General features: G+C 32.1%; 2 protein-coding genes across 5 annotated transcripts; both read left to right on the forward strand.

Annotated features, from left to right (window-relative positions):
* Nucleotides 1-4,185: 4,185 nt before the first annotated feature.
* LOC133305812 (lipid droplet phospholipase 1-like) lies at nucleotides 4,186-12,594 on the forward strand. 4 transcript variants are annotated; one of them, XM_061506053.1, is made up of 13 exons: nucleotides 4,187-4,487; nucleotides 4,746-4,865; nucleotides 5,179-5,323; nucleotides 6,244-6,311; nucleotides 7,103-7,173; nucleotides 7,297-7,560; nucleotides 9,953-10,116; nucleotides 10,204-10,259; nucleotides 10,367-10,419; nucleotides 11,503-11,662; nucleotides 11,757-11,854; nucleotides 11,937-12,044; nucleotides 12,185-12,594. In XM_061506053.1, exons 2-12 carry the CDS (start codon nucleotides 4,841-4,843, stop codon nucleotides 12,039-12,041), a joined length of 1,209 nt encoding a protein of 402 aa, XP_061362037.1. In that variant the 5' UTR covers nucleotides 4,187-4,487; nucleotides 4,746-4,840; the 3' UTR covers nucleotides 12,042-12,044; nucleotides 12,185-12,594. The 4 variants fall into 4 exon arrangements, with proteins under 4 accessions (XP_061362036.1, XP_061362035.1, XP_061362037.1 ...); XM_061506052.1 differs by lacking the exon at nucleotides 4,746-4,865 and having other exon boundaries at nucleotides 4,186-4,487; nucleotides 12,180-12,594; XM_061506051.1 differs by lacking the exon at nucleotides 4,746-4,865 and having other exon boundaries at nucleotides 4,186-4,487.
* A 1,287-nt stretch (nucleotides 12,595-13,881) lies between these two features.
* On the forward strand, nucleotides 13,882-17,775 carry LOC133305814 (14-3-3-like protein C). Its single transcript, XM_061506056.1, has 7 exons — nucleotides 13,882-14,036; nucleotides 14,149-14,452; nucleotides 14,539-14,626; nucleotides 15,319-15,428; nucleotides 15,549-15,697; nucleotides 17,294-17,346; nucleotides 17,419-17,775. Exons 1-7 carry the CDS (start codon nucleotides 13,964-13,966, stop codon nucleotides 17,419-17,421), a joined length of 780 nt encoding a protein of 259 aa, XP_061362040.1. The 5' UTR covers nucleotides 13,882-13,963; the 3' UTR covers nucleotides 17,422-17,775.
* Nucleotides 17,776-25,671: the final 7,896 nt, after the last annotated feature.

Genomic DNA, 25,671 nt, shown 5'->3' on the forward strand with positions numbered 1-25,671 from the left:
TTAAAAGCACAATTCCCAGATTATATAATAAAGACAAATCATCTTGATAATGCTGGTGAATTTACATAACAGGCTTTTAATAATTATTATATGTCAACTAGAGTCACAGTTGAACAACCTCTTGCTTATGAGTATACCTGAAGTGGTTTAGCATAAATATTTATTATATGTCTCCAATTAATAGCTAGATCATTATATTTGAGAAAAAAGTTTCCATTTCAGCGGGGGGATATGCTATTCTACATACAACATTACTTGTATGCATCATGCCAATAGTTTATCATAAATTCTCTCTATCACAATTGGCTTATGATCAGGAGCCAAATATTTATAATTTTTGAATGTGCGATTTATGTTCTAATTACTCCACCACAACGCACAAAGATGAATTCTAAAATATAGTTGGAAATATATTTTGGGTAAGAATCTCCTTATATAATTAATGGAGATTTGGTTAAATCAATATTTTCCAATTGTTTATTCTCTATTTGATTATTGTTATCAGTCTTTCCAACACGAGGGAGAGAGGATAAACAATTGGAAAATAGAGAATGCATTATCATTATCTCATATAGATCATCGCACAAAGCAAATATGAAAAAAAATATTATACATCGACTGCCAGATGATTTCACTGACCAATAAATCTAATATTTCAACTGTAAATGCTCTAAGAAAACATGGAAAAATGATTGGTTCCAAAGATAAAAATCCTCAAAAGGAGGAAATGAGCACATGATCAAGATGCTCATAATATGAAGACAATTGTTAATCACGAAGACACGACTTTCTCTAAACCTCGAGGGAGGTTCAGGTACCTGAAAATAAAATAAAAAAAGAAGAGATCTCTATTAGTTATGTCATTATAGGAAAAAGTTGAAGCCGTAAAGGTATAGTTGTTGACAATATTTTCTTTTGCATAAAATGAAACGATGAAACAAGGCGAGGATCTTGAAGCTAAATCTGTTTAAGAAATGTTAACAGAGAAATGATTGGCCAAAATATAAAGACGCAACTCAAGCACAATTGAATCTAATTTAAAGTTTTTGGACCTATAGTCCAAACACATGAATGTGTAATACCAGTGGATACAAATGTATAATGAGAAAAATGAAGTTGTTGTAGCACAAGAATTTTGCAAAAGTCTGACATTCATTATATGAAAATATATTCTCTTGTAGTGGATGAAATCACCTTCAGATATCTTATTAGTCTGGCAATTCATTAAAGGTTGACATTCGTCTAATAGATGTTATTATAGCCTAATTATATGGCTTATTCGATCGATAATGAAATTTATATCCTAGAAGGATCCAAAATGCTTGAAGCATATAAAAATTCTCAAAAAAAATGTTGAATAAAGCTTCAGATATCATTAAATGGATTAAAGAAATAAAGACATAAGTGATATAATCGCCTTGATAAAATATCTATATATCAGTTGACTTATAATTTAAAGAGGTTGTACATGGATAAAGAAAATCCATTGAATACCCCAATAGTTATGAGATCGCTTGAGATAAATAGAATATCCATTTCAATCCCATGAAAAACAATTTCCTAGTCTTCAAATGCCATATATCAATTCAATCATGGCATATTATATAGTGTGATAAAGGAGATTAATTATATGACTCAGTTAAGCGGGAGATATTATGATGATATGTACTTATATAATAACTATAATAAGTATTCAGATGGAGAGTTATCAGAATTGCATTCTTTTTCCCTTCTCCAAGGTTTTATCCCACTGAATTTTTCTTAGGAAGGTTTTTAATGAGGCAATTTTATTAGCTAAAATAAAGGGTGAACATCCAAGGAGAGTTATGAAAATATTAATAAAATTGATGTTTAACTTTCTAACCCCACATCTTCTCTCCTTTTACCCTTATATCAGTGTTATTAAACCCGACACGGGCATCGACCCGGTCGGAGTACTGGGTCACTGGGTTACTGGTCGGACCAGTGGATCACTGGTCGGACCGGTTGACCCAGATATATATAGATATATAAAAATATATATAAATATGAATATATAAATTCAATTATATTCTCCATATCTAAAATGAATTAAACAAGGTTAACTAAATAAGCTCAAAAACATGAAGCATAAATAAATAAAAATGCACGCTATTACTATGTCAATTTAAATTGCAACTCAGAATCCCCATAAACATACCTCTCAATGATATTGAACTTATTTTTTTCAAATTCAACTACATTAAAATGATATATGTTACATTCTCTTAATTTATTATTCCGCAAATTGTTTCAGTATTGGAAACTGAAATTTGAGGTTATTGTAGAAGAGTATACTAGCAAATAAAATTACAAAAAGTTTTTAAAATGAGTTGTACATTTTTCTGACAAGATGAAACAATTTTAGTTTTTTAGTTTTTTTTTTTTGAGTAAATACCTTTTTCAGTCCTTAGCAAATTTTACAATACCCGCTTTAGTCCCTAGCAAATAAAAAGGCTATTCGTGGTTCCTAAGAAATTCAAAGTGGATCCATTTTAGTCCTTTTGAGGGACTAATATGGATCTTTTTTGAATTTGTGAGGGACCACAATTTCAACTAAATGGGTCCATTTTGAATTTCTTAGGGACCACGAATAGCCTTTTTATTTGCTAGGGACTAAAGCGGGCATCATGAAATTTGCTGAGGACCAAAAAGGGTATTTACTCTCTTTTTTTAAATGCATGACCCGACCGGGTCAAAGGATCATCGATTTTGATCGAGTTTGGCCGGTTTTGATCGGGTCAATATATGACCAATCCAATGCTTGACCTGAACCAGTCTAATGATCGATTCGCCCGGTTCTGGGTCTACCCGACCGGGTCGGGCCGAGTTTTACAATAGTGCCTCATATTTTCCTTCTTATTTGTAAGTCTATTAGCAGAATCATGCTCTTCCCCAACACTATATTAATAATAAGGCAAGTTATTTACTTGAACAACACAAAAGTAGATCCCAAACAAATTTTTGATCACAAGTGGAAGCACAACAAGCTGAGATATAAGATTGAGATTCGTAGATTTAGAGACATTATATGATGTTATCATCAGAGGAAGTAAAATATGTGCTGCATTTTTTTTTCCTTCACCAAAGGTTTGTCCCATTGGGTTTTCCCGATAAAGTTTTTAATGAGGCAACTTGCTATACATATTATTAAAAAATATATACTATTTTTCCTTCACTAAGATTTTTTCCCATAGGGTTTTCTTTCTAGTAAGATTTTAATTAGGCACGTTATCTTAATGGACATCCAATAAGGAGTGTTATAAATAATATTGTGGATGTTCATAACTCCCAAAGAAACAATGTGTATTCTTTGTAACTTCTAATATGTAATTAGGAGGATTCAATGTTATCATTTATTTTATTGTAGCTCATTATAGTAGAGGGCCTATAATAGAGACCATATACAAATCTTGTAGATTGACAATCAGAATATAATATATGGGAAAAATTTCTCTACTCTTTTCTCTTACTTGTTTATAGTTTTTATCTCTATTGTTCTTTTAATTACATATTATTTAATAACAATTATGAGATAATTAGTACATTTTAAATTTAAAGATTAATAACTTGAAAGATTTATGGCTTTAATGTGTCTACAGTGAAATGTAGATAAGTTATCTACATTCACTCCTAAAATATTTTGGATTAAAAAATTATAATAAAAAAGACTATTATAATTTTGAAATAAATTATAATTACAAAAATACTTTAATTTCTGCATAAAAACAACATTATTTTAGTTTCAATATAAATAAATTATCTATATTGACGGTAGAAAAAACGAATAGAAAAAACGAACTCAAGATTTATATACGTAACAAAATAATATGATATCTTTAACGTGTGTTATATATTTTACACAGAGTACGAGTATATAACAAGTTGTCGAGATGGTAATTTTTTTAACAAATGTGTGTTTTAACTTTTCTGAACAAAGTAGCATTAAAAAAGCCAAAAAAATGGAAACTTCAATGAAGAAAGTATGAATGGCCATGCGTGACGTGTAGTTAGGTAGAGAGGCTAAGGCTTGGTTTTGTGTTGACCCACTCGCATTTGGCACAGCCCCTGATTTTTCTAAAGTATACCCAATCACACATCTCTTTCTTTATTATTTTTTCATAAAATAAAAGTTTAGATTAGGGTTCTCCATTAAATTGCATTGCACCTTAATCACTCATTCAAACTTCACACTGCGCTTGAAATTGAAAGTAGAGAGATACAAGTTTTTGGAACGTTCTCCTTTCATTGTGATTGGTAATTATATATAAACTTGTAGAATGATAAGAAGAGAGTGGAGAATATTTCTATGTGCATATACGTATATATGGCAACGACCCCTTTGATTCACGCTCGCTGTGGTTACTTGCCCCGAATTGCTAATCGCTCTTCTTCTTATGCTTCATTCTCCTCTTTCTCATGTTGTTCTTCATCATTCACCTCTAACTGGAGTTTGAGTTCTTCTTCTGGTAATTTTTTTAAAAATAAAATAAAAATAAAATTGGGTTACCCCTTTGTTCTAAAGTCTCAAGCTTTGATTGTTGTTTAACGTATTTCGTAATTGGGTTGGGAGGCTATTGAAATACCAAAATCTCTCTTTTGAATTTCACTTATAGTTTTATCAATTTTAAGTGTGTTGGGTTATGGGCCAATAGTATATCATCTGGACTGGTCTGAATTCGTCAATTTTAGGTTTCAGAAACTCATAATCGGCAAAGTTTTCTTAGGCTGTTATTTTGTGGATTCTTTTGAATATGAGGAGCTTGGCTTGTCCCATTAGCCGGTTTTTAATGGCAATTTCGAAGAGTGACTTGAAGATCAAATGATGTACTCTTTTCATAGCATTGGTTAGTACTTGGTAGCCCAATAAGCAGTTTACTGTATTTGCTGTTACTGCCCATTACTGCCATAGTTGTTAAATACTTTAAATAGTAATTTTTTATCTTATATTTACTTTCATGAACAAAAATGTGATGGCAAATTGTCTCCTTCTTCTCTTTATTAATATTAGAATACATGTCCTCCTTGGCTTGCATTCTCCACCCTCGTTTTGTCATTTTTTTTTTTTCAGGTAAAAAACCATATTAATATTTACATACGATTTTAATTTCTAAAATTTTATTGTAATTTTCATTAATTCTGACAGATGAATTCATGCAGGTGAAAACAGAGGACAAAGACACCAGAACCTTAGAGCTCAAGCTATGAGTGCTACCGCTCAGGGAAAGTCTATTGTTAGAAGCACTGGGAAACTGAATAATGATCCTGATCATCTCCTTGTTCTTGTCCATGGTATCTCGGCTAGGTATAGTTGTTTAGATTATTATATTTGTGTGTTCATATTTGAGTGAAAAGTTACTACGAGCTGAAGGTGGAAATAAAAGTAAAGGTGCTTAATACTTTTATGAAAAAGCTGATCTAATAATAAATTATGGCTTTTATTTTCCAGTAACTCATTTCGTTGCCCCATATTTTATATTGTAAATCTCACTATCAGGTGTTGTTTTTTAGGGCTCTGAAAATTTTTCTTTCCACTAACTATGCAGCATTTGTTTAATTATCTAGAAAAATGAGTTCTTCTGTGGTTATCCCATGTGGCTTGAGGTAAGGGTTTGAAGAGGGTACATAGATTTTCCTAGGCTAGTACTTGGTATGAACGGGAAGATGGCTATAGAAAGAAATCTTAACACAGGCATAAGAGTATTTCCGCAGTATTTAGTGGCTTCACCGACCTTCGGACCCTTGCAAAGCAAGTCCATAACACAAACAATTTTTTGGCTTCAAAGTTTGCCATTGTGAAATTTTCTCTCTTTCTTTTTGGTAAAAACTACTTGTTACTTTTTAGTAGTGCCGAAAAGGATTTATGATGGATAGCTTGATGGATTTTCTTTCCTCTTTGGTAGTATGTAAAAACATGAATGAATTTGTTCCATCTTTAAATCTTTCAGAAGTCTATTTGAAATGGAAATTTAATCATTTGAGGGTCTGCATGTCTAGCTCTAAATTCTGGAAGAATTTCCTCTGTCAGAACTCAGAAGCAATACATAATCACTCTAGCAAATGGATGCTGGAAAAATTCTTTAGTCATTCATGTACTGCTTTATCTTTTGCTTTTAATACAAAATATAGAGCAAGGGGTGTCTACCATATGTTCACTTCCTTCTGCTAGTTTGTTCTCTCTAATATAGCCTCATACAAATTTGACCGATGTTTTAACTGACACAGCCCAAGTGACTGGACTTATGCAGAGGCAGAGTTAAAAAGGCACCTTGGAAAAAACTTTTTAATTTATGGTAACTATGTCTTCTATACTTATGGTTTCATACCATATATTTTGTCTGAAGTCTGAACCACATTTTTCTTAATTTCTTTAGATGAAATTGTTGTTTTTGAACTGTGCTTAATTGGGAAAAGGATTGTATTGCACAAATGTCTAAAACTCATAGTTGACGGTGATGGAAAAGTATGTGTGTGTGTGTGTGTGTATTATGCACAAAAACATTCAAACACTAACAAGAGAGCATTTTATAGAATCTTGGAATGATTGCTTGATTTATTGGGATAAACTGACTAAGATACCTTAGCCAACTCAAAGTTGATCTACTTTGATGTAGCTGGACACTGCTAGGCTTGATGGGGCTTGCCAAAATTATACTAACTCTCTGGTGCTAATCCCTGTTTGTTTTTTGGGAAATGCATGAGAAAGGCTATTTCTATCAGTTGCACATGAGAATGGATCCTCTCATGTGTTATTTAATATTACCGTGTCATGTGAGAGGATTCTATTCATTCATGGACAAATCAATGGTGATGAGAGATGTGAGAGAAAAAAATATTGGGATACGGAGTGACAAAATCATCACCATAATTTTTTCATGAATGGTTAGTATCCTCTCACATGATATGGTCATGTTAAATAACATATGAGAGGATCCACTCCTGTTGCACACAACTTAGTTCAAGCAGTAGATGATGACAATACTTGTCTTGAATGGTGTGAAAAATTCTTTTGAATCGCTTGTGTGCCTTAGTGTGAAATTAATGGTTAAGCAGAAGTCCTTAAAAGTTAATTTGATGTCTGCAGCAAGTTCATCAAATACTTACGGTAAAACATATACTGGGATTGACGAAGCTGGAAAGCGATTAGCTGATGAAGTGAGTCTTGAAATATATTCAAATTTATGTATCTAAAGTTTGGACCTCCAAAGTCGGTTTTGATAGCTTGGAGTTTGTCTTGAATTATTTCAAGTCTAATATTATGTCCTTTTATCACAACAGGTTATGCAAGTTGTAAAAAAGACAAGGAGCCTGAAAAGAATATCCTTTCTGGCCCATTCTCTAGGAGGCCTCTTTGCTAGATATGCAATTGCTGCCCTTTATACACCTAATTCCTATAATAGTGGCCAACCTGGTGATCCAGCGAATTGCATGATGGAAAATTCACAAAGAACAGACTTTTCAAGAGGGATGATTGCTGGGTTGGAGCCAATGAATTTTGTTACTTTAGCAACTCCACATCTTGGTGTAAGGGGAAAAAAGCAGGTATGTTCAGAACAATTAAATTATGGAGCTATCCGCTATGTTTTTTGATACATCTGAACTTATATCTGAAAATAGAAAGCACTGTTGTTTTTTTCCCTTAGGTAATGTTAATTCAAAGCTTTAAAATGTTCAATGATTATAACTTTAGCTTACTCAGGTTTTGTGCTATCTGTTGATTTTCAACTTATAGAAGCCCTAAGATTTTTTTCATTAATGAAATGAGCATGTTGTAAATATTTCTCTAATACTTGTTTGCAAGTCTCTGTACTTCTTTCTCTTATTATGTTCTTATTTATTCTTCATTCAAGTTAAATCAAATCCAATCATTTATTTCATGATTGCAGCCACAATCTCCATGGTTATATGTGTTGTGAAATCGGCAAGTATACCATTCGTTTCAAGTAATAAAATGATAAGTAAAGATCGTTCTCACTAGGATTAATGCACCAAGTATTAATTTAACTATTCCCCTTAATTTGGAAAATAAAATTTGTTTGATTTGTGAAAGTGATTGATTGTTGGAATTTTAAAAACAGAATTTTTAAAAACAATAATATTAAAATGCATGCAAGAAAATCAAGAATGTCAAGAAAATGTGAGATTGATGAAAAATTGTAAAAAGACTGTAGCCAGGATGCACTTCACCTCTGATCCTCTCTTATATTCCTATATTGTATTTTATAATTAATTAATTCGTTTGCTCAGACAATTCATTATTTCCCTATAAAATAGTTGAACTCTAATGTCTTAGTGATTCCAACCCTTTAACCCAATTAGAATCTTAGTGTCCTAGTAATCCCCCTTGAATTAAGCATTAAGCAAATGAATTAAAAGTCTGCAATCTATGTAAGCCTATGTCTAGGTCATGCACAAATTGTTATTCTACCCTTGTCCAGATTAAAACTCCAATATGTCTATTGTGAGCCCTAACCCTCAAAGCCCTATAATTTAGAGTGATCAGTTCTAAACAGGATATGGAAAAATTAACACAGGCAGAATAAAATAAACAAACTAATTAACTTATAAAAACAGTATAGGAAATATAAAGGATTCACATTGGGTCCGTGATCCCAACTACAAAAAGAAAACTAGCCAGACATAACTGACTCTAACAACTTAAAGAAATAAAAAGTATTCATGAAAACAATAAAGAAAAAGAAAAAGAAGAAGATGAAGGATCAATGTTCTTCGTTCTTCAACTCCGTTGGAATCCTGATCTCCAGCGTGAGCCTCCAAAAATTCTCTCCAGCCAAAGATTGTTTGCCTCTAGGGTCTGAGTCTCTATTTATAGAGTTTGTGCCTTGCTTAGAAATCTTGATCAAATCTTCATTGTATATCTTGGGTCCAATCTTTCCTGATATAGTCTGATTCAAATCTTGATCATATTTCTTGATTTCAATCTCCTCTGATTCAAATATTATCCTTTTCTCTGCTGCTCAATTGGGCCCCTTTCTTGTACTTTTTCCTACAAAAATATAAGAAAATCAGTCAAAAGATATCTTATTGAGATTTATCAATTTAATAAAAATTCTAGCCCTTTTTATCCAAGATTTATCAAGATTCTTTCTCTTTTTGGCTTAAAATCATATATATGCTGGAGGCATATCAATCTGCATTGCCTGACTGTTGAGATATATAATCCCACATTGGTTGAAGAGCAACTAATGTGGAGTTTATAAAGTCTTGGGCACTCCCACCGTGTTGTAAATATTAGGTCTTTTATTATTGTTACTATTTGTTGTATTGGGCCAAGCCCATTAGGTCAAGAATTAGGTTTTTTAGTCTCTATAAATAGAGACCTCTTTGTATCAGATCAATATACAATTAATAATATTTTTCTGATTATCCTTTTTCAAGTCTGACCTACTCTTTTTCCATTTTAAAAATTTTCTTTGTCATTTTTTCCCCCTTTGTTGGCTCCGAGATGAAATTTGACAGAAGTATTGTCTTTCTTAGGTCTTTCATTAGTTTATGTACGTATGCATTCATATTTTTGTATTTTTAGGAAGAGTAGGAAAAGGATAGAGTATAACAGGAAAGGATGCTAATAACTCCCATTCAGTATTACCTATGGTGTTAAGAGAAACTTACAATAAGCTTTATTATTTAATTGGTCTAATCTAATTTTGCAATCATGAGAAAATAATTGTAAAATAATGTGAATAAACTTAATGTTTATAATCAAACAAAATCATGAATAAATTGAATATCTTTTTATTTTTTTTGAATACAATAAATTGAATATCTAAACAATCCTTACTCCAACCCTTCATTTAGATGTCTCAAGATTCTTACTGGAATCTCGCACTTGTTATCTCATGTTTGCTGGTCAACAGAAGTTTGAAACTTTTATTTGTAATAATTTTTTACTGTTTAATACACATATTTTCAGCTTCCATTTCTACTGGGTGTCCCAATCCTAGAAAAGCTTGCTGCTCCTATAGCTCCATTTTTTGTTGGTCGGTCTGGTGGTCAGCTGTTCCTTTCTGATGGTGAACCCAACAAACCATCTCTTCTTTTGAGAATGGCTTCTGATTGTGAAGATGGAAAATTCATGTAAGTAAAGGAACCTTTCTTTGCTGGCTATAGATTCCTTTGTTTCAGTAAAGTAATCATGTGCTTATTAGATTTTCTGTTTTGTAGATCTGCACTTGGAGCATTTAGATTTCGTATTGTTTATGCTAATGTATCATATGATCGTATCCATTCAGCATACTGTCCTTTAGTACAACCTACTTGGTATATCAGTGACAAACTTATTGGCTCTCTCTTCCTTAATTCGTGTAATTCCTTTAACTTTATATAGATATGGTTGGGTGGCGCACATCCTCTATAAGGAGGGAAATTGAACTTTGTAAGGTGAATATGATAATTTCTTTTCTTGGATTATCACTCCTTTTTTTTATCCGTTATTGAGCTCCAATATTTAAATTGTCATATGGAAGTTTAGCATTAAATATCTGAATTAGAATAAATAAACATCTAGCAGGATGATAGGTGTTGATCCAACAAGAATGGATAATTGGAACCAAAACAGAGAAATATTGTATTGATATGGTAAATTGTTCAGTGCAGGCACTTCAGTCAGGGAATTGATTACAACAATAATGGAAATTGAAGGAAAATTACAGGAAATGACAGAAAATTAGTGATAACCTAGGGCACATAGAGAGGCCCTAGTCTCTCGCACACTTTAAGGGGTGCATTCGTATCACAGGATTATGAAATTTATTACTTAGTAGCTGAAATCCTGAATGTGGGTTTAAGTCTTGCATTTGTAGTTTAGTCTTTAGGGCATATATCTTCAAAGGCAGCCTCTTATTTATGACTAAAATGCTAAGTTACACATTCAGCAATAGGACAAGTTGATTGGGGTTTTGGTTGAATTAATGGAATGGTTATATTCTTCTAACCGCTAATTCATTGCATTTGTAGCTCTAATGTGCCACCATAATTATAAATTCCAAGTAAAATTGCCTTTCACTGCAGAGCAACAGATTGTTGGCTTAAAATGAAGACCTGTATTTAAAAATGAATAAGGTAGTGACTATAAGTTGTATATGCATCAGTGCATCCATGCAATGCTGGTATGCTAGAAGATTTACAGTTTTCCTTATGAAATAATTATAAAATAATGGATCAGATCAATTGACACTCTGCAATTAAGACGTGTATGGTGTTGATGCTGGCATCCTAGTTGTTTAGCGTGTGATTAAGCAATGCAAACCAGGTAGACAAATTATTAAATATAGGAAAAGAGAGAAAATCCCGACATCCTAGATGTTTAGTATGGGATTCTGAATTTATTCATTTACAATGTGTATTTAAAACTAGTAAGAGAAATTATTGAATGTAAGAAAAAGGGAGACACTTGCAGAAGTTGAGAATGCAAATATATTCTTGTTTGTAGAGTACTAACATTTTCTATTGTATTATTGACAGCCTCCACGTCAATCTTTGGATGGATACAAGCATGTTGTTAATGTGCAACACTGTCCCCCGGTTCCTTCTGATGGGCCTCAATTTCCTCCAGAGGCAGTAAAAGCAAAGGAGACCGCACAAAATACTCAGAATACTGTGGAATTTCATGAAATTATGGAAGGTGATTATTATAGCCAAAAGTAACTTAAGATACTCTAATTTACATTTTCAGTCACTGTTGCCTTATCACTTGCCACCTGATGTCTTTTTAATAGAGGAAATGATACGGGGATTACAGCAATTGGGATGGAAAAAAGTTGATGTCAGCTTTCACTCAGCATTCTGGCCTTTCTTTGCTCATAGCAACATTCATGTACTGCATCCACTAAATCTTCGTTTCGGGGTTGATGATATCATTCATGTAGTTTTTAACTTGAGTAGTCGTTGAATTTCAGGTAAAAAATGAATGGCTTCACAACGCTGGTGCAGGAGTAATCGCTCATGTTGCTGACACCATAAGACAGCAAGAAACATCATCAACTTTGGCTGCTAGCTTTTAACTGGTGTGTATAACTCACTATTCCTAAGACATAACTGCATAATACTAGATTAAAAAACCGTTTCTTTTATTTTAATGGTCATTGTATCTTAACAACATATTACTATGAAATTGAATTCAAAATATATGTTCATGCAAGCACAGAAGCGCTGTAGGCATATTTGGAAAAGGGGGAGCACACATTTGAGTTTCTGCACCCTATGCTGAGCGCTAACGATGATGCTTGGGGTCATTTGTTACCTCATTTTCTCTAATTTCAACTTTGATTTGGGACTTTTGATTTGTAATGTAGAAAAAGGGAAAGAAAAACCAGTATTCATTAGGAAGTTGCGTTCTCAAGTCACTTTTTAGGCTAAATCCTGAATGAGAGATAATTAATACGAAAAACCTGGATTAGCCCGTGGTTTTGAATGTTATCCTTGTGGTCAATGGTTATTTGTAGTATTTGTATTTGATACAAGTTTTAAAATGAGACGAATTTTATTTGGTCACAAATCATGTAATCAGTCTCTTATAAATACAAAAAAATTATGTAACCAATCTCTTATTCTTATTATAGATCCACATTCTTCTTATGGATCCATCATGTATGTAATCAATCTCCTATTATTATAGATCTACGCAATGAATTTTACTCTTAACAGAAACTTTATAGTATGAGATTGTTTTTTTTTTTTTTTTTGTATTTTAAAAATATAATAAAACATGAGATAAAACTAAAAGTTAAAATATTTTAATTCTACTAAAAATTAAATTAAAAACAAGATAAAACAAAAAGGTTAGATCAAGTTATATCAGCGCTCCAACCAATACCGTAAAATATGTGCCTTTTTTGGTTCAAGATATATTATTCCAAATTAATTAATCAACTTAGGACTTGATGTCAAACACCAATGAGGTTGTTATCCTAACATCGCATATTTTCAATAGATACTCTTTTATTAAAAAATAGAAAATAAAAATAAAAATAAAAATAAAAATCATATGGCATGAACTATAAAAAATGGATAAAATAAATGCAGTTAGAGTAGATGAAGTACCGAGCCTTTATTTTTGTAGAAGTCACTAGTAAACTTTTTCAACAATGCCCGCTTCCTATAAGGCTACAGCAAAAATAATAATAATATTTTTTAAAAAAAATGGTTAATGCATTATTAAAAAAACTAATAATATGATTTTTTGTGAAAAATTGTAAATTTTTTAAAAGAAAAAGTAAAAAAGTAATTATTCTTCAAATATGTGTTCAATGTAATTTAAGATTAATTTATTTTGAAGAATTACGATGAAAACATTTTCAATATTCTTTTTTCTTTTTGGACTCTACCAGCATTCGAACAATGACCCTTATGATGTTTTCCTGGAGGTTTGTTGTAGTAGGCCAGGTATATCTGAGTCCGTTCCAAAAATAGCAAAAAATAAAGAGTGAGAGAGATTTTTAAAAAAAATGAGAAATTGAGAGGAAAGAAAAAGTTTCCAAAAATAAAAAAAGGACCACAAGAAAAAAAGTGATCCGGATCACTTTAAAAATTTCCGTTTTCCTCCCACGAACGCTAGTAAAACATTTTCAATATTCTGAATTCAAAGAAAACGATATACATTTGATTCTACCAAATCAAGTAGAAGTGTAAAACTATGTATATTCCTTTTTAAGTTAAATTTGAGAACCACGCCCACCATTTTTATTTTTCTTCCCTCTTACCTCCTCATTTGTCAAGACACTTACCAATGATCTCTTGACGCGTGGCAACAAAAACGAATCAGTGGCGTTCACCTCTTCCCACTCGCACCAAACCCAAAGGAAAAAAACAAAAAATAATTCTAAATACACAGCTACAGAGACAAAGTGTTTCCCATTTTCCTTGCCCCATTTCTAGAGTGATAAAATACCAAAAAGTGAGGAGAGAGAAAGCTCTTAGATCGACTATGGCATCCTCCAAGGAACGTGAAAACTTCGTCTACGTCGCTAAGCTCGCTGAACAAGCCGAGCGTTATGAAGGTTTCTCTTTCTTTCTCACTAGCCTTTTCCGTTTCGTTTTTTAGGGAGTGAGAGGAAATAATGGAGTTAGGGTTTTGATTTTTCACTTATTCATTCATTTATTCTTTGATAGAAATGGTGGATGCGATGAAAAGTGTGGCTAAGCTGAATGTTGAATTAACTGTTGAAGAGCGAAACCTTCTGTCGGTTGGGTACAAGAATATAGTAGGTGCTCGCAGGGCATCGTGGAGGATCCTGTCCTCAATTGAACAGAAGGAGGAAGCTAAAGGAAACGATCTGAGTGTGAAGCGGATTAAGGACTATAGGAAAAAAGTGGAATCGGAGTTATCCAATATCTGCATCGATATCATGGATATTATTGATAACCATCTGATTCCCCAGTCCTCCGGTGAATCCAATGTCTTCTACTATAAAATGTAAGTAACTTTTGTTCCTATGCTCCTTTTGTCTCTTTGAATTTAGAATTTCATTGTTGATTGTTGTATTTTCCCCTTCATTGCAGGAAAGGTGACTATTACCGCTATCTGGCTGAATTTAAGGCTGGTGACGAGAGAAAAGAGGCTGCTGATCAGTCCTTGAAAGCATATGAGGTATGTTCTGTGTGGCTCAAAAGATCTTCAAGTTTTTTACCTGCCATTTCTTGTGCTTCATGATATATGCAGTGCATTTATATACTTTTTAGCTAGAAGCGTTAAATATGTGCAGTATGATTTCCTTTATAATCCATAGCATTCCTCAAAAATTTCTATTCCATAAGCTTTTGTTTAGATCAATGATGACCATTTGCTGGTCGTTTTTTATTTCCTTTTGTAACTTCCCATCAAATTCTTAATATGTATATGGCCACCTTGGTTGAATAAAAGGTTAATGTACTGTTATCTAAAATATTTGATTGGAATAACTACCACTCAAATTTTGCTAGGTTTATTATGTTGATGTTATTATCTCAACCAGTGTAAGATTTGTAAGCCTGAATTTGTCACTGATAATATACACTTTAAAAGGGTGATTGTAAATGGTTCTTATCACTAAGGATGTACTTGTTAGGGATGAAAAGATGAAGGGATTATTCTCCGGGCATTACATTCATTATACCTTATATTTGTCTTAAGACTGATGACTGATCTATGATTGGTTGTGGTTGTGTGACTTTCATTTAGACCAAGACTCGAGCATTGTATCAAAGGAGAATGCCAAGTTGACTGTTGAGTTGCCAAAGTATTTTTCGACTAGTTCATGTCAGTCTCAACTCTTAATAATTCATAAATAAAAATAATTGCAGGCAGCTTCCACTGCAGCAGAGGCTGATTTACCTCCCACACATCCCATCAGACTGGGTTTGGCTTTGAACTTCTCTGTCTTTTATTATGAAATTTTGAACTCTCCTGAAAGGTATACCTAATCTTATCTTCTTCCTGGAAGTATATCACACTCCCTTGCCGTTATCATGTTCTAATGCTAAGTACCTAAGTTAGTCTTTTTAACAAATTTCACATGGAACTTGTGTTTCAGGGCTTGTCACCTTGCCAAGCAGGCATTTGATGTAGCAATCTCTGAGTTGGATACTCTGAGTGAGGAATCTTACAAAGACAGCACACTCATTATGCAGCTTCTGAGGGATAACCTCACCTTGTGGACTTCTGACATCCCTGAAGATGGAGGTATAAATTAACGTTGTTCTGTGAACTTGGTAATCTGATCTGCAATGGAAATGAAATATATGAAATGTTTTATTTTGATTTGATAGAATATCCTTCAGATATAGTTGACATTGTGGTGATTTATATAATTGTTCATCTGTGACTACTGTGACCAGTAGAGCCTTTCTTTTGATGTTTTGTTTATTTAGACAGGAGTTCATGTTGATAACAAACTACTTTCAGATTGGTCTTTTCTGTCTCTGTGAAATTGTTAGTAGAATAAGTTTTCCTACTGACTTTATATAGTTATATTTAGTATCAGAACAAGGTCCAAAAGGAAGAGATAGTAATCAGGCTTACAGAACTTTATCTTTATTTTGTTCCATGAAATGTCAAAATTTTGATAAAAAATTGAACACAATTCCATGTTGATGGTCAGAATTTCATAGTCTTGAAGAAAAGCTGCCGCCTAACTTTTAGTTGAAATAAAGAATCAAAACAGCCTACTAGAAGTTCTAAAAAATCAGATCAAGCTGTTAGTGATTCATTTCTCTGTGGAAGAGATAAAGCTGAGTTAGAAATTTGATCTCATTATTTACAAAAAAAAAAAAAGAAATTTGATCTCATTGTTTACAAAAAAAAAAAGAAATTTGATCTCATTGTTGAGCTTTACCAAAACTAATTTCTTCATAGCTCTTTTAATCTGAGTTAAGTAAATCTGTGGAACCAAGAACCAACTTAATGGTATCTGATCCTCATTGCTTCATATTTTATATTTTTGCTTTATTCTACTTATCAAAATTATCTGATACAAATGTTACTGATAATTATCAGTGGGAAATATGTGACTCTATTAACTTATTAGGATTAAGTTGCTGAATTTTTAAGTTGACCGTTGGGGTTTGTATATGTAACTGGAATTTGATTAGAATTTTATAGATAGATGATCCTCATGAACTTGGCCGCTGGCTTGGCTCATTGGTGGTTCTGTAATTTGTCTTTAGTGTTTATTTTTGAATTAGAATTAGCTTACAGTTCTTGCTAGTTTTTCCATTTTTCAGGTACTTAATTACTTGTTGTTTTGGTGAAAATGTATTTCATTACTTTTGTCTTTTATTAAAATAATATTTGCCTCCGTTCTTTATTTTCTTCTATCAAGTTTGTATTGGAGGTTTATTTATACAACTGTGCGTGTCATCGTAGAAGTAATCTTTGATCTAGTTATGCTTCTTGTGCTCAGAACTTTTTGCGCCAGTTGTATTTGCTCTCTTATTCCAAGTTAACAAGAAAGCTTCTTTAGAGGAAATACATGCTAAGCAATGTCAGGAAAAAAAAAAGTAATCTATTGTATGAAACATCAACGTCAAGTAAGGGGCATGCTGTGTACATCAATAATAAATTAATAATATAGCAAACAATCAAGTGTTGTGTTTGGTTACTATCAACACATTTTTATCATGGTTTACTATCTACTGTACCTCCATTTTGCAATTGTTGCTCTCGTCTCAAACTTATCTCTGGTCTTCCTTTGCATTTTTTGTTATTTGTGTGGGCCTTCCAACCTACCTTCAGCATTTGTTAATTCCGTGGTTCCTTAAGTACACGTTTTTTAAACAGCTGAAGAACAAAAGGGGGATTCTGCCCGAGCTGCTGGAGGTGATGATGCAGAGGTACGTTATTTACCCACGTAGCAAGATTGTCTTCTGGTTTTACTTTTACCTTAACGGAGTTATTTTTTGCAGTAAAGTGACGGAGATATTACTGGCCGGGGGTTTGTGGTGTGAATACCAGATTCTAGTCTCTATGCAACTTTTTGTGGTTTTATGTTTAATGTTTTCTCGTTGAAGAAAGTTATATCTCATCATTAGGATGTTGTAATAGTTAGCGAAGTTAATGTCTAGAAAATTGCAAATCCTGGGGCTTTCCTCTTCATTTGACAATTGAAAGCAGCGTTGTCAACGTTGCGTTAGGTGCTGTACACGTCTTTGTACTGCTGGAGACTTGAGTTAAGATCATCCGTGGTTGGCTGTAATTTAATTGAACCTTCGATTTTATTTATATCTATCCAAAAGATGCCGTCGTGCATTCTTTTTCGTCAGTCTACAGAAATAGAGTATTGATTCAATTTTGAGAAGGTATAATAAGGTATAAACAAATTGCGTCTGAGTAATAAATTGTGCTTTTTATATTTCGTCCATGCCTTTTCCAAAAAGATGTAATGTTTGGTATAAATGGATCTGAAAAGGGTGAAAGAGGTAATGAAAGAAAAAATGAATTATTTTTTAAGTTGTGATGCATAACACTGGGCATTTTATTAAGCTGGGAAAATTATCGCGGACGTTCATGTCTTTTAACATCAAATTTTAGCTATTCATTAAGAGTTAACGGTTTGCAATTAAAAGTTATTTTCTTCACTCTGTTTTACGGCGGTGGAATTTTTTAGTTAGAGTAAAGTATTTTTTGATTCCTCAAAAAATTGTGAGGTTTTTTTAATTTTTTAGAAAAAAAAGTTGACTTGTGATCTTCTGAAATTTAAATAAATTCAGTTATTTAAAATTACAATTTCTCTTAAATTCAAAAACAATTCATATTAGTTCCTTAAAAATACTAATATGGATTTATTTGATTTTTTTTAATAAAAGATTAAATTAAGTACGTGATATTTGTTAAGTACCTACTTTACTCTTTTAGTTATATCCAATTGAATATTTTTTTGGGATTTGCACCCCATTGGTCAAAAAGCTTATCAATAGTACTAGTACATATTCCTTCCTTTATCTTGGTTTTATTTCGCGTGAAATAATATGCGATACTAATAGTATTATAATAAATAAAACATAGAGGAAGAGGAAAAAATCTCCGACCAAAGTATAAAACGCAACAAGGAAGGGGAGAGCTCATTCTCTAATCCCTCATCACGTCCACCCGTGTGGAAGCCTGGATGGTTCCATATTCAGGCAGTCAGGGGAATTCGTTTAGGAAAATCCTCATGAAACATAATGGAGAGGTAGATGAAAGAGGATGAAATGGACTGGGATCTGCATTTGGAGAATGTGAAAGGTCAGGCTAATGAAGGAGATGAATAGGATTTCAAAGAAGTTGAAGAGGGATGGAATTTCAAATTTCTTTTGTACCAGAACGGCCAAACAGCGTGTGCCTAGCCAGTGGATTCAATCTTTTACTGTGAAACACCAATATATACTCGAAAAAAATAAATAAATAGAAATCAAAATAAAATTTGAGTCACCAGTGAACCACATTTCGATCATAAAAATACTTTAAACAGTGCAGAATCTATCTTGTATAGGTAGATACTTGGGAATCACCAAAAGTATACCTCCAACAGAGGCTTACTGAGCCTTTTGTTACAAACTCAGGAAAGATATACATCTTTGATTCATCCTGCATAATCATCATGAAGAGTGTAAAGTACAATTCACATTTTGATTCATATACCGGTGTTCTGAATTTTTACATTATTAAAAATTGCAGACATGTGGATCTTTCGTCATACAAATATTAGACTACATTTCATGGCCTATCATGACATCATGCCCTGACTCTAACTACAAACAATACACACACACTAAAAACATTGTAATAAGTTGGAGATGTGTAAGGACCTATTACGTTTAACATAATCTGTAACGACAACTTTCAACATAGATTCAACAATGGTTCGCACCATTATTTTGCATGAACAGATTGAGAAGTAGTTTATTTTTCAAGGAAAGTTAAGCTTAGGACGTGACAAAACCATTACTTACATAATAAGGTGTGTCCTTGTAGATCAAAAACATATATGTACCATATTGTAAAGAAATCTGAATTTGGTCAAAGATAATAAAGCAACCTTGATTACTTTGTCAAAAGAATATATGTATTTATTATTTTAGATGATCAAAGTACTCACACAACCGCAACTTCTTTCCCAATCATGGTCATATCCATTTCATCACTTTCTATTGCTTGAATTAGATACTACATTTGGGACACATTAGTGCATAGGAGAGTCACGTTGATCATCACCACTACCTCATCTTTGTTGAAGTCTGAACCCAATCTTCTATCAACTAGCTTCATTAGATTACCTTTCTTCTTCAACAGATGGCCTGGTAAACAGAATAATATAAAAGGCAGTTTCATTCCGAAGTCAATTCAAAATTATAAACAACCAATCAGTGGTAGCACTCTTTTCTGTTACAAATTTATATTTGAGTAAGAAGCAATTAAACTGTTGGCTCCTAGTTTAAATATTTTTGTACTCTTAAGACAACGTTCATATTTGTATGCAAGAAGGGGGAATAGTAACGAACTCCAAAAATAAGCAGTTAGATAACATGGTATTTTTTATATAATCATGGTCAGTGTGAAGAGTGTTAGTAAACAGAGCCTAGCGTGAAGTGTGTTTAGCTTCATCTCTGCTTCCTCCTTTAACATGGTGAATGGTGATCTCCTTGGCCATTTATCTCCCTAAAATTAATAGCAATAATTAAATGAGCTTGTGAGCAAAGCTCTAATATAGAAGTGAGGAGGGATATTCTTACTACTAAAATTTTCTACTACCAACTTACTACCTATATAATCATCATTAGATTAACATTTTCTCTCTCTTCAAACACTTTTTAACATTCTCTCTCTTTGATCCAATGGTGATGTGATGTGCCATACCAATTACAAAGTATAACTCTTTTCTCGTTGAAAAAATTCAAAATCTCTCACTCAATGCTTGCACTTGCTGACCAACAACAATCAAAGGAATGAAAATCTTCTTGGACACTCCCTCAAAAACACTGGTAATAACATCTACCTGTGGATATCATTAAAACTTTTATGCCAGGATAATTAGAAAATCAATTCATATTTTCTTATCTATTAAGTTCGAATCATCCACCGACCCTAATTAATTTAGGATAAAAGTGTTGTTGATGTTGATTAAGTTCGAATCATATAGAGAAAATATAAGAGAAGCAAATTTTGCATACAAATACTTAAAAGTTTTCCTTGTTCAACATCTTTTTAATCCACATTTCAATTTACAGAAGGTGAAATAATTAAATTATTAGATCCTTACATATTTCAAAGACGAGGGGCTTTCAAAAGTCCTAGCCATCAACGTGTTTTATCAAACATATGCTCATAGATTCAATCAGGAAATCCATCTAGTCACTCTAAAGGATTCAGATTTTAGAAGAAACTGATTTTAAAGGTAGCACATACTCTTCCATTTAACGCTCATATTCTGAACATACTTTGTGGACTTGGACAGTGACTTAAAGCTCACGCTCTATTGCTTGCATATTAAAGCCTTCAAATAAAAACATTTCGTCAAGTCAAAGATTGAATATTTAGTTTGCATGGAATTATGATGCATATTCAGCAAAATCACCATAAAAGAACTTAAAAGTATATAAAATTTAATAACATCAAGCACTAATAAATGTTTAACCAATAAACCTCAAACACACATTTTCAATACTCAAAAGGCCTTGGATTTCTGGCAACTTTCCCCTTTACTTTGACACCTAAACGAACTTTTTCTATTTATTTATTTATTTTTGTCTTTCCACAAAAAGTTATTTGTGATCTTTCAACCAAAAATATAAACAAATAATGATACTATTCTTATACTCACCTTTGAATTGAACATCTTTGAGAGCCTTCCTATGAAGGAACCTCAACATTTCCCAGCAGAAGAGTTTCGTTCACAACCTTCACAGAAAAAAGACAAGGAAAAGTAATTTACTATTAATGCTGATCTGTTGTAATTTTAAACACGTTAATGGGCTTCATCCCGTATAATGTTTTTTAATGCTAAATTTATATATGGAATTATTATTATTTTATAGAAAAGGAGTCCACACGAAGACAAACCCTAATCTATGTGTAGCTTCCTTTCTTTTGTAATCATCCCAAGTCAATTCAACCTCCCTGCTTGCTTCTTCGATCTGACTATATCTATGTGTTCTTCCAATTATTTTCCAACAAATAATGAAAAACAATAGTTATTAGGAGCAAAGTTTCTCAAGTTTTATGCATTCCATTTTATGCATTCCAACCTCCACGCTCATATTCAAAACTCCAAGTGAAATCATTTAGATATGATACTCAATATATACCGAATCACACATGCATTTCATCGAGCAAGTAGAATGCAAATTCACTTCCTAACAGCAGCTATCCACAATACACAGCATATATATATATATATATAAACCACCAAATCAACCACAAAAGAAAAGAGACAGAGAGAAAAATCGTGCAGCGCATCTAGAGTAGAAGTTAAATGAAACTCCAATTAAACAGCATCTTCCAAGATTCATATTGCATAGCATAGTCATACCTCAAAACACGATCCAACGAGTTTTGGCATCCAAATTAAACAAAAGAAATTTAGAAATGCGTAAGTAGAAAGAAAAAGTGAGAAAAGCTAGGCATCCAAATCAATCATGTTAGGGATGTTATCCTCGTTGGATCTTGCAAATGAGGCATTATCCACGGTGGTTGCATTGATTTTCGAGAGGAGAAGATCGGCCTGGAAAAAGCAAAAGAATAAGGGAAGACAAAGAAAATAGATCGCAGAGAATGAAAAAGGTGAAGAATCGCGCAGATGACGTTAACCTCATTTCCTAAACTTGGATAAAGAAAGCAATGAAGGAGTGTTAACATGACACCATGGTAGTTTGCTGCACCGTCGTGTTTGACGCGCATATTCTCTATCTCTTTCACACTTACACTGATGATGAGTTAAGCTAGAAAGAAAGGGCATGTGTGGAAATAGTCACGTACGAAATAGCCCTTGATATTTGATAGAGTGATTAATGAAAATTTAAAAGGAGGTTCTGAGCGGAACAATGCAACGTCAGCCAAATGCAATGCACAATCAGACAGAGTTTTTGAGGGAAGTTTACTACCTTGTTTAAGGGCGTAGAACATTTGGGATTTTTTTAAGCTTTTGCCGCGACTCCAATGACTGTAGTAAATCGTCGTGCTCACATACCCTTTTTCTCTAGTATATACAATCCGTTGTCCAAAATCTTATTTAGTCTAATTAATTCAATTTTGGATTTTAACCTCTCCAATAAGTTGTGTTTCTCATAATCAAATCTATTACTCATTCAGTAAATCAAATCCTTGGATCTAACCAGGGTCGAGCCTACTTAGTTGTAACTGACAGTAAGTGCAAACAAAAAAAAAATTTCGGTCACTTTAATGCATATTGGCTTATGCTAGCTATTGGCTTATTAAAGCAATTATTTTTTTGTCACTATAACGCATAACTGGGACTTGCGGTCATATTGGCTTATGTATATCTGGCCGTCATTATTATTTTTCTTCACTTTATAATTCAGCTTTATTTTTTGCTAAAAAAAGCATAACAAAAGAGAAAATGGTGACCCTTTTAAGTGCACATACTGTTGGTGCTGCACATTGTCGTTTCTTTTTTACTAGAATTGATGGGTTATCTGACCAATGGCGGACCTACTATTGTGCACTTGATCACAAGTGCGCCATTGCAGTTATTAAAAAATACTTTTAAATAAAAAATCATATTTTGACTTTTTTCATAAATAAAGAATCTTGGCTTAGAAACAACTATTTTATAACTTTTTCTGTATTTATTTTAAAGAAAAAATATTTATCATTTTAGATGATATAAGCTTGTATCGTTTTAAGAGAAATTATTATATTTTGATATATATTTAGTGATTTTTTTATATTTTCTCCTTTTTACAAAATTAAAAAAGGGAGAAAATGAGAGTATTTTGGAGGAGAGAGAAAGTAAAAATCATCCAAACACAATAATTTTACTTAAAATCACACAATCTTGTGTCTTTTAAAATAATAAATATTTATCCCTTATTTTAAATTTAAGTCCAAATACTTTTTTTAAAATGAAAATACTTTTACGTAAACAAACAATTTTTTTTAAAAAAAGGGCTTTTAAGTTATTTTACGTTTTTACATAAGTTTTTGCTATTATAAACATTACTATAATATTCCGTTCTTATATAGTATCCCACCTTGTGATATAATCATATTAAAAAAAACACGAGGTTATTAATTTATCTATTACTATCTCTATTACTATTTATCAAGTTCAACTTTTGTCTTTTCTCCTTTACTACTTTTTTGTTTACAAGTAATTGATTAGGTAAAAACCATTTGAAATTGTAATCTATCAATTACTATTGAATTGTCTATTAGTAATTTAATAAAACTTTAATTATAAGATTAAAAATAGTTAAAAGAATGAGACAATTTGTAAAAATAAAAAAATTGGTCCGGTGTTAACTCGTCTCAACTAGGGGTGAAATTGAGTTAGACCGGTTTATAGGGGCATACGGTTCGGCCTACGTCAGGCCAGACTTGACCTAGTATACATTTCATAAAATAGGTCGGGTTTGAGCCTTGAAAAAACTTGTTTAATAAATAGGTCGTATGCCCACTTTCACAAGGTCTGGCCTATAAGCTTACAGGCCGACCTATATTGTACTATTTATTTTAAATAAAATAAAATAGAATAAGTATTCCTTGAAGAAAAAACAAAAGATATAAATTTAACCAATTGCAATTATTTATAACTTAATTATATTCGATTATATTTTAATAGAAATCTGAATTTATTTCTTTTGTAAGAGAAACCGACATCTCAACATGTTAGATTGTGTATATGAATATATTAAAAGATTTTTGGGAGATGTTATACTTACTACAAGCATCATGATCTGATTGTTGGATTCATGGAGTTATTTAAATTTACATAGTATGGATTTATTTGTTGGATCAGATGAAATACATGTTATTTAGTTTGCGCATTTTACTTTTGAAAGTGACTTAAATGCAGATTGTGATGAGTTTTGTTGTGATTCATGATTCTGTTTGGACGTTGAAATTATGATTTTTGGTTTAGCAATAGAATATGAGTATTTTGTAAAGTTGATTCATGATTCTGCTTGGAAGTCACACATTAACAAGCTAAGCCAGACCATTTATTTTTTTATAAACAAGTCAAATCAGGCTAACAGTTAGACTCGTGCTAAGCTTGAGTCAGACCAATTTAAAAAAATTTGTGTAAGCTTGGATTTTTCGGGACAAAATTTGGCTCAGCCCAACTTTCACCCCTGGTCTCAACTATAAAAGTAATAAAATTCAGCTTATAAAAAAAATATAAAATACAGGAAACTAGATCATCTCATGTAAAAAAAATAAAAAAAATATGACATGATCATATAGAAAAATTATTATTATATAAAGGTAAATATATGATTACGATTTTGTAACTACTTATTTTAATATATTTTTTCTCTTTTTTTTATTATAATTAATTAATTTTATATGATTATAATTCCTCTTGAGTGTATCATGTGTTTTTTAACATAAACAAATCCAGATCCGAGTCATGGCGGTGCCGTGGGATGCATCATGCATGTGCGCCCTTATTTAGTTGAGCCGTTAAAGCACGAGGGATTAAACAAAGGATAATGCATTAATGTTATTGTCAGCCCGAGCACATTCTCGTTCTAGTGACACAATGCGGCCTTCAGAATCATTAAATGTTCCTCCTTTGTTTCTTATTTATTTATTTACTTTTTCAAAAAGTTATTTTTTATCTTTTATTTTAAAAAAGTAATAAATTATTAGTATTTTTTAATTTTATCTTGAATATATTAACAAGTAAAAAATTTATAAATGAATAAAAAATAAATAAAAGGTAGTTTAATTAAATAAATTACATTTTTATTATATTTTAATAATTTTCTTAAGTTATGTATAACAATATTTAAACACAAAAACATGCAAGGTATAATTTTAAAAAAAAATTAATTAGCAGCGCTGGGGATTTCCGGGATAGTACTATCCTAAAATAATTATCTACATTTTCTCGGTCACCACCTCTGTTCTGTGCAAGTATAATTAAAAAAGCAAGATGAGGTATGAGGAAGCAATTGGCGTATGGTTTTAAAAAAGTACATTCGTCGTTTTTTTTTTTT

The sequence above is a fragment of the Gastrolobium bilobum genome, unplaced genomic scaffold (genome assembly GCF_033153095.1).
Source record: "Gastrolobium bilobum isolate Gb01-03AN ecotype WA unplaced genomic scaffold, APGP_CSIRO_Gbil_v1 utg34786, whole genome shotgun sequence".
In the NCBI taxonomy this organism is placed as follows: Eukaryota; Viridiplantae; Streptophyta; class Magnoliopsida; order Fabales; family Fabaceae; genus Gastrolobium; species Gastrolobium bilobum.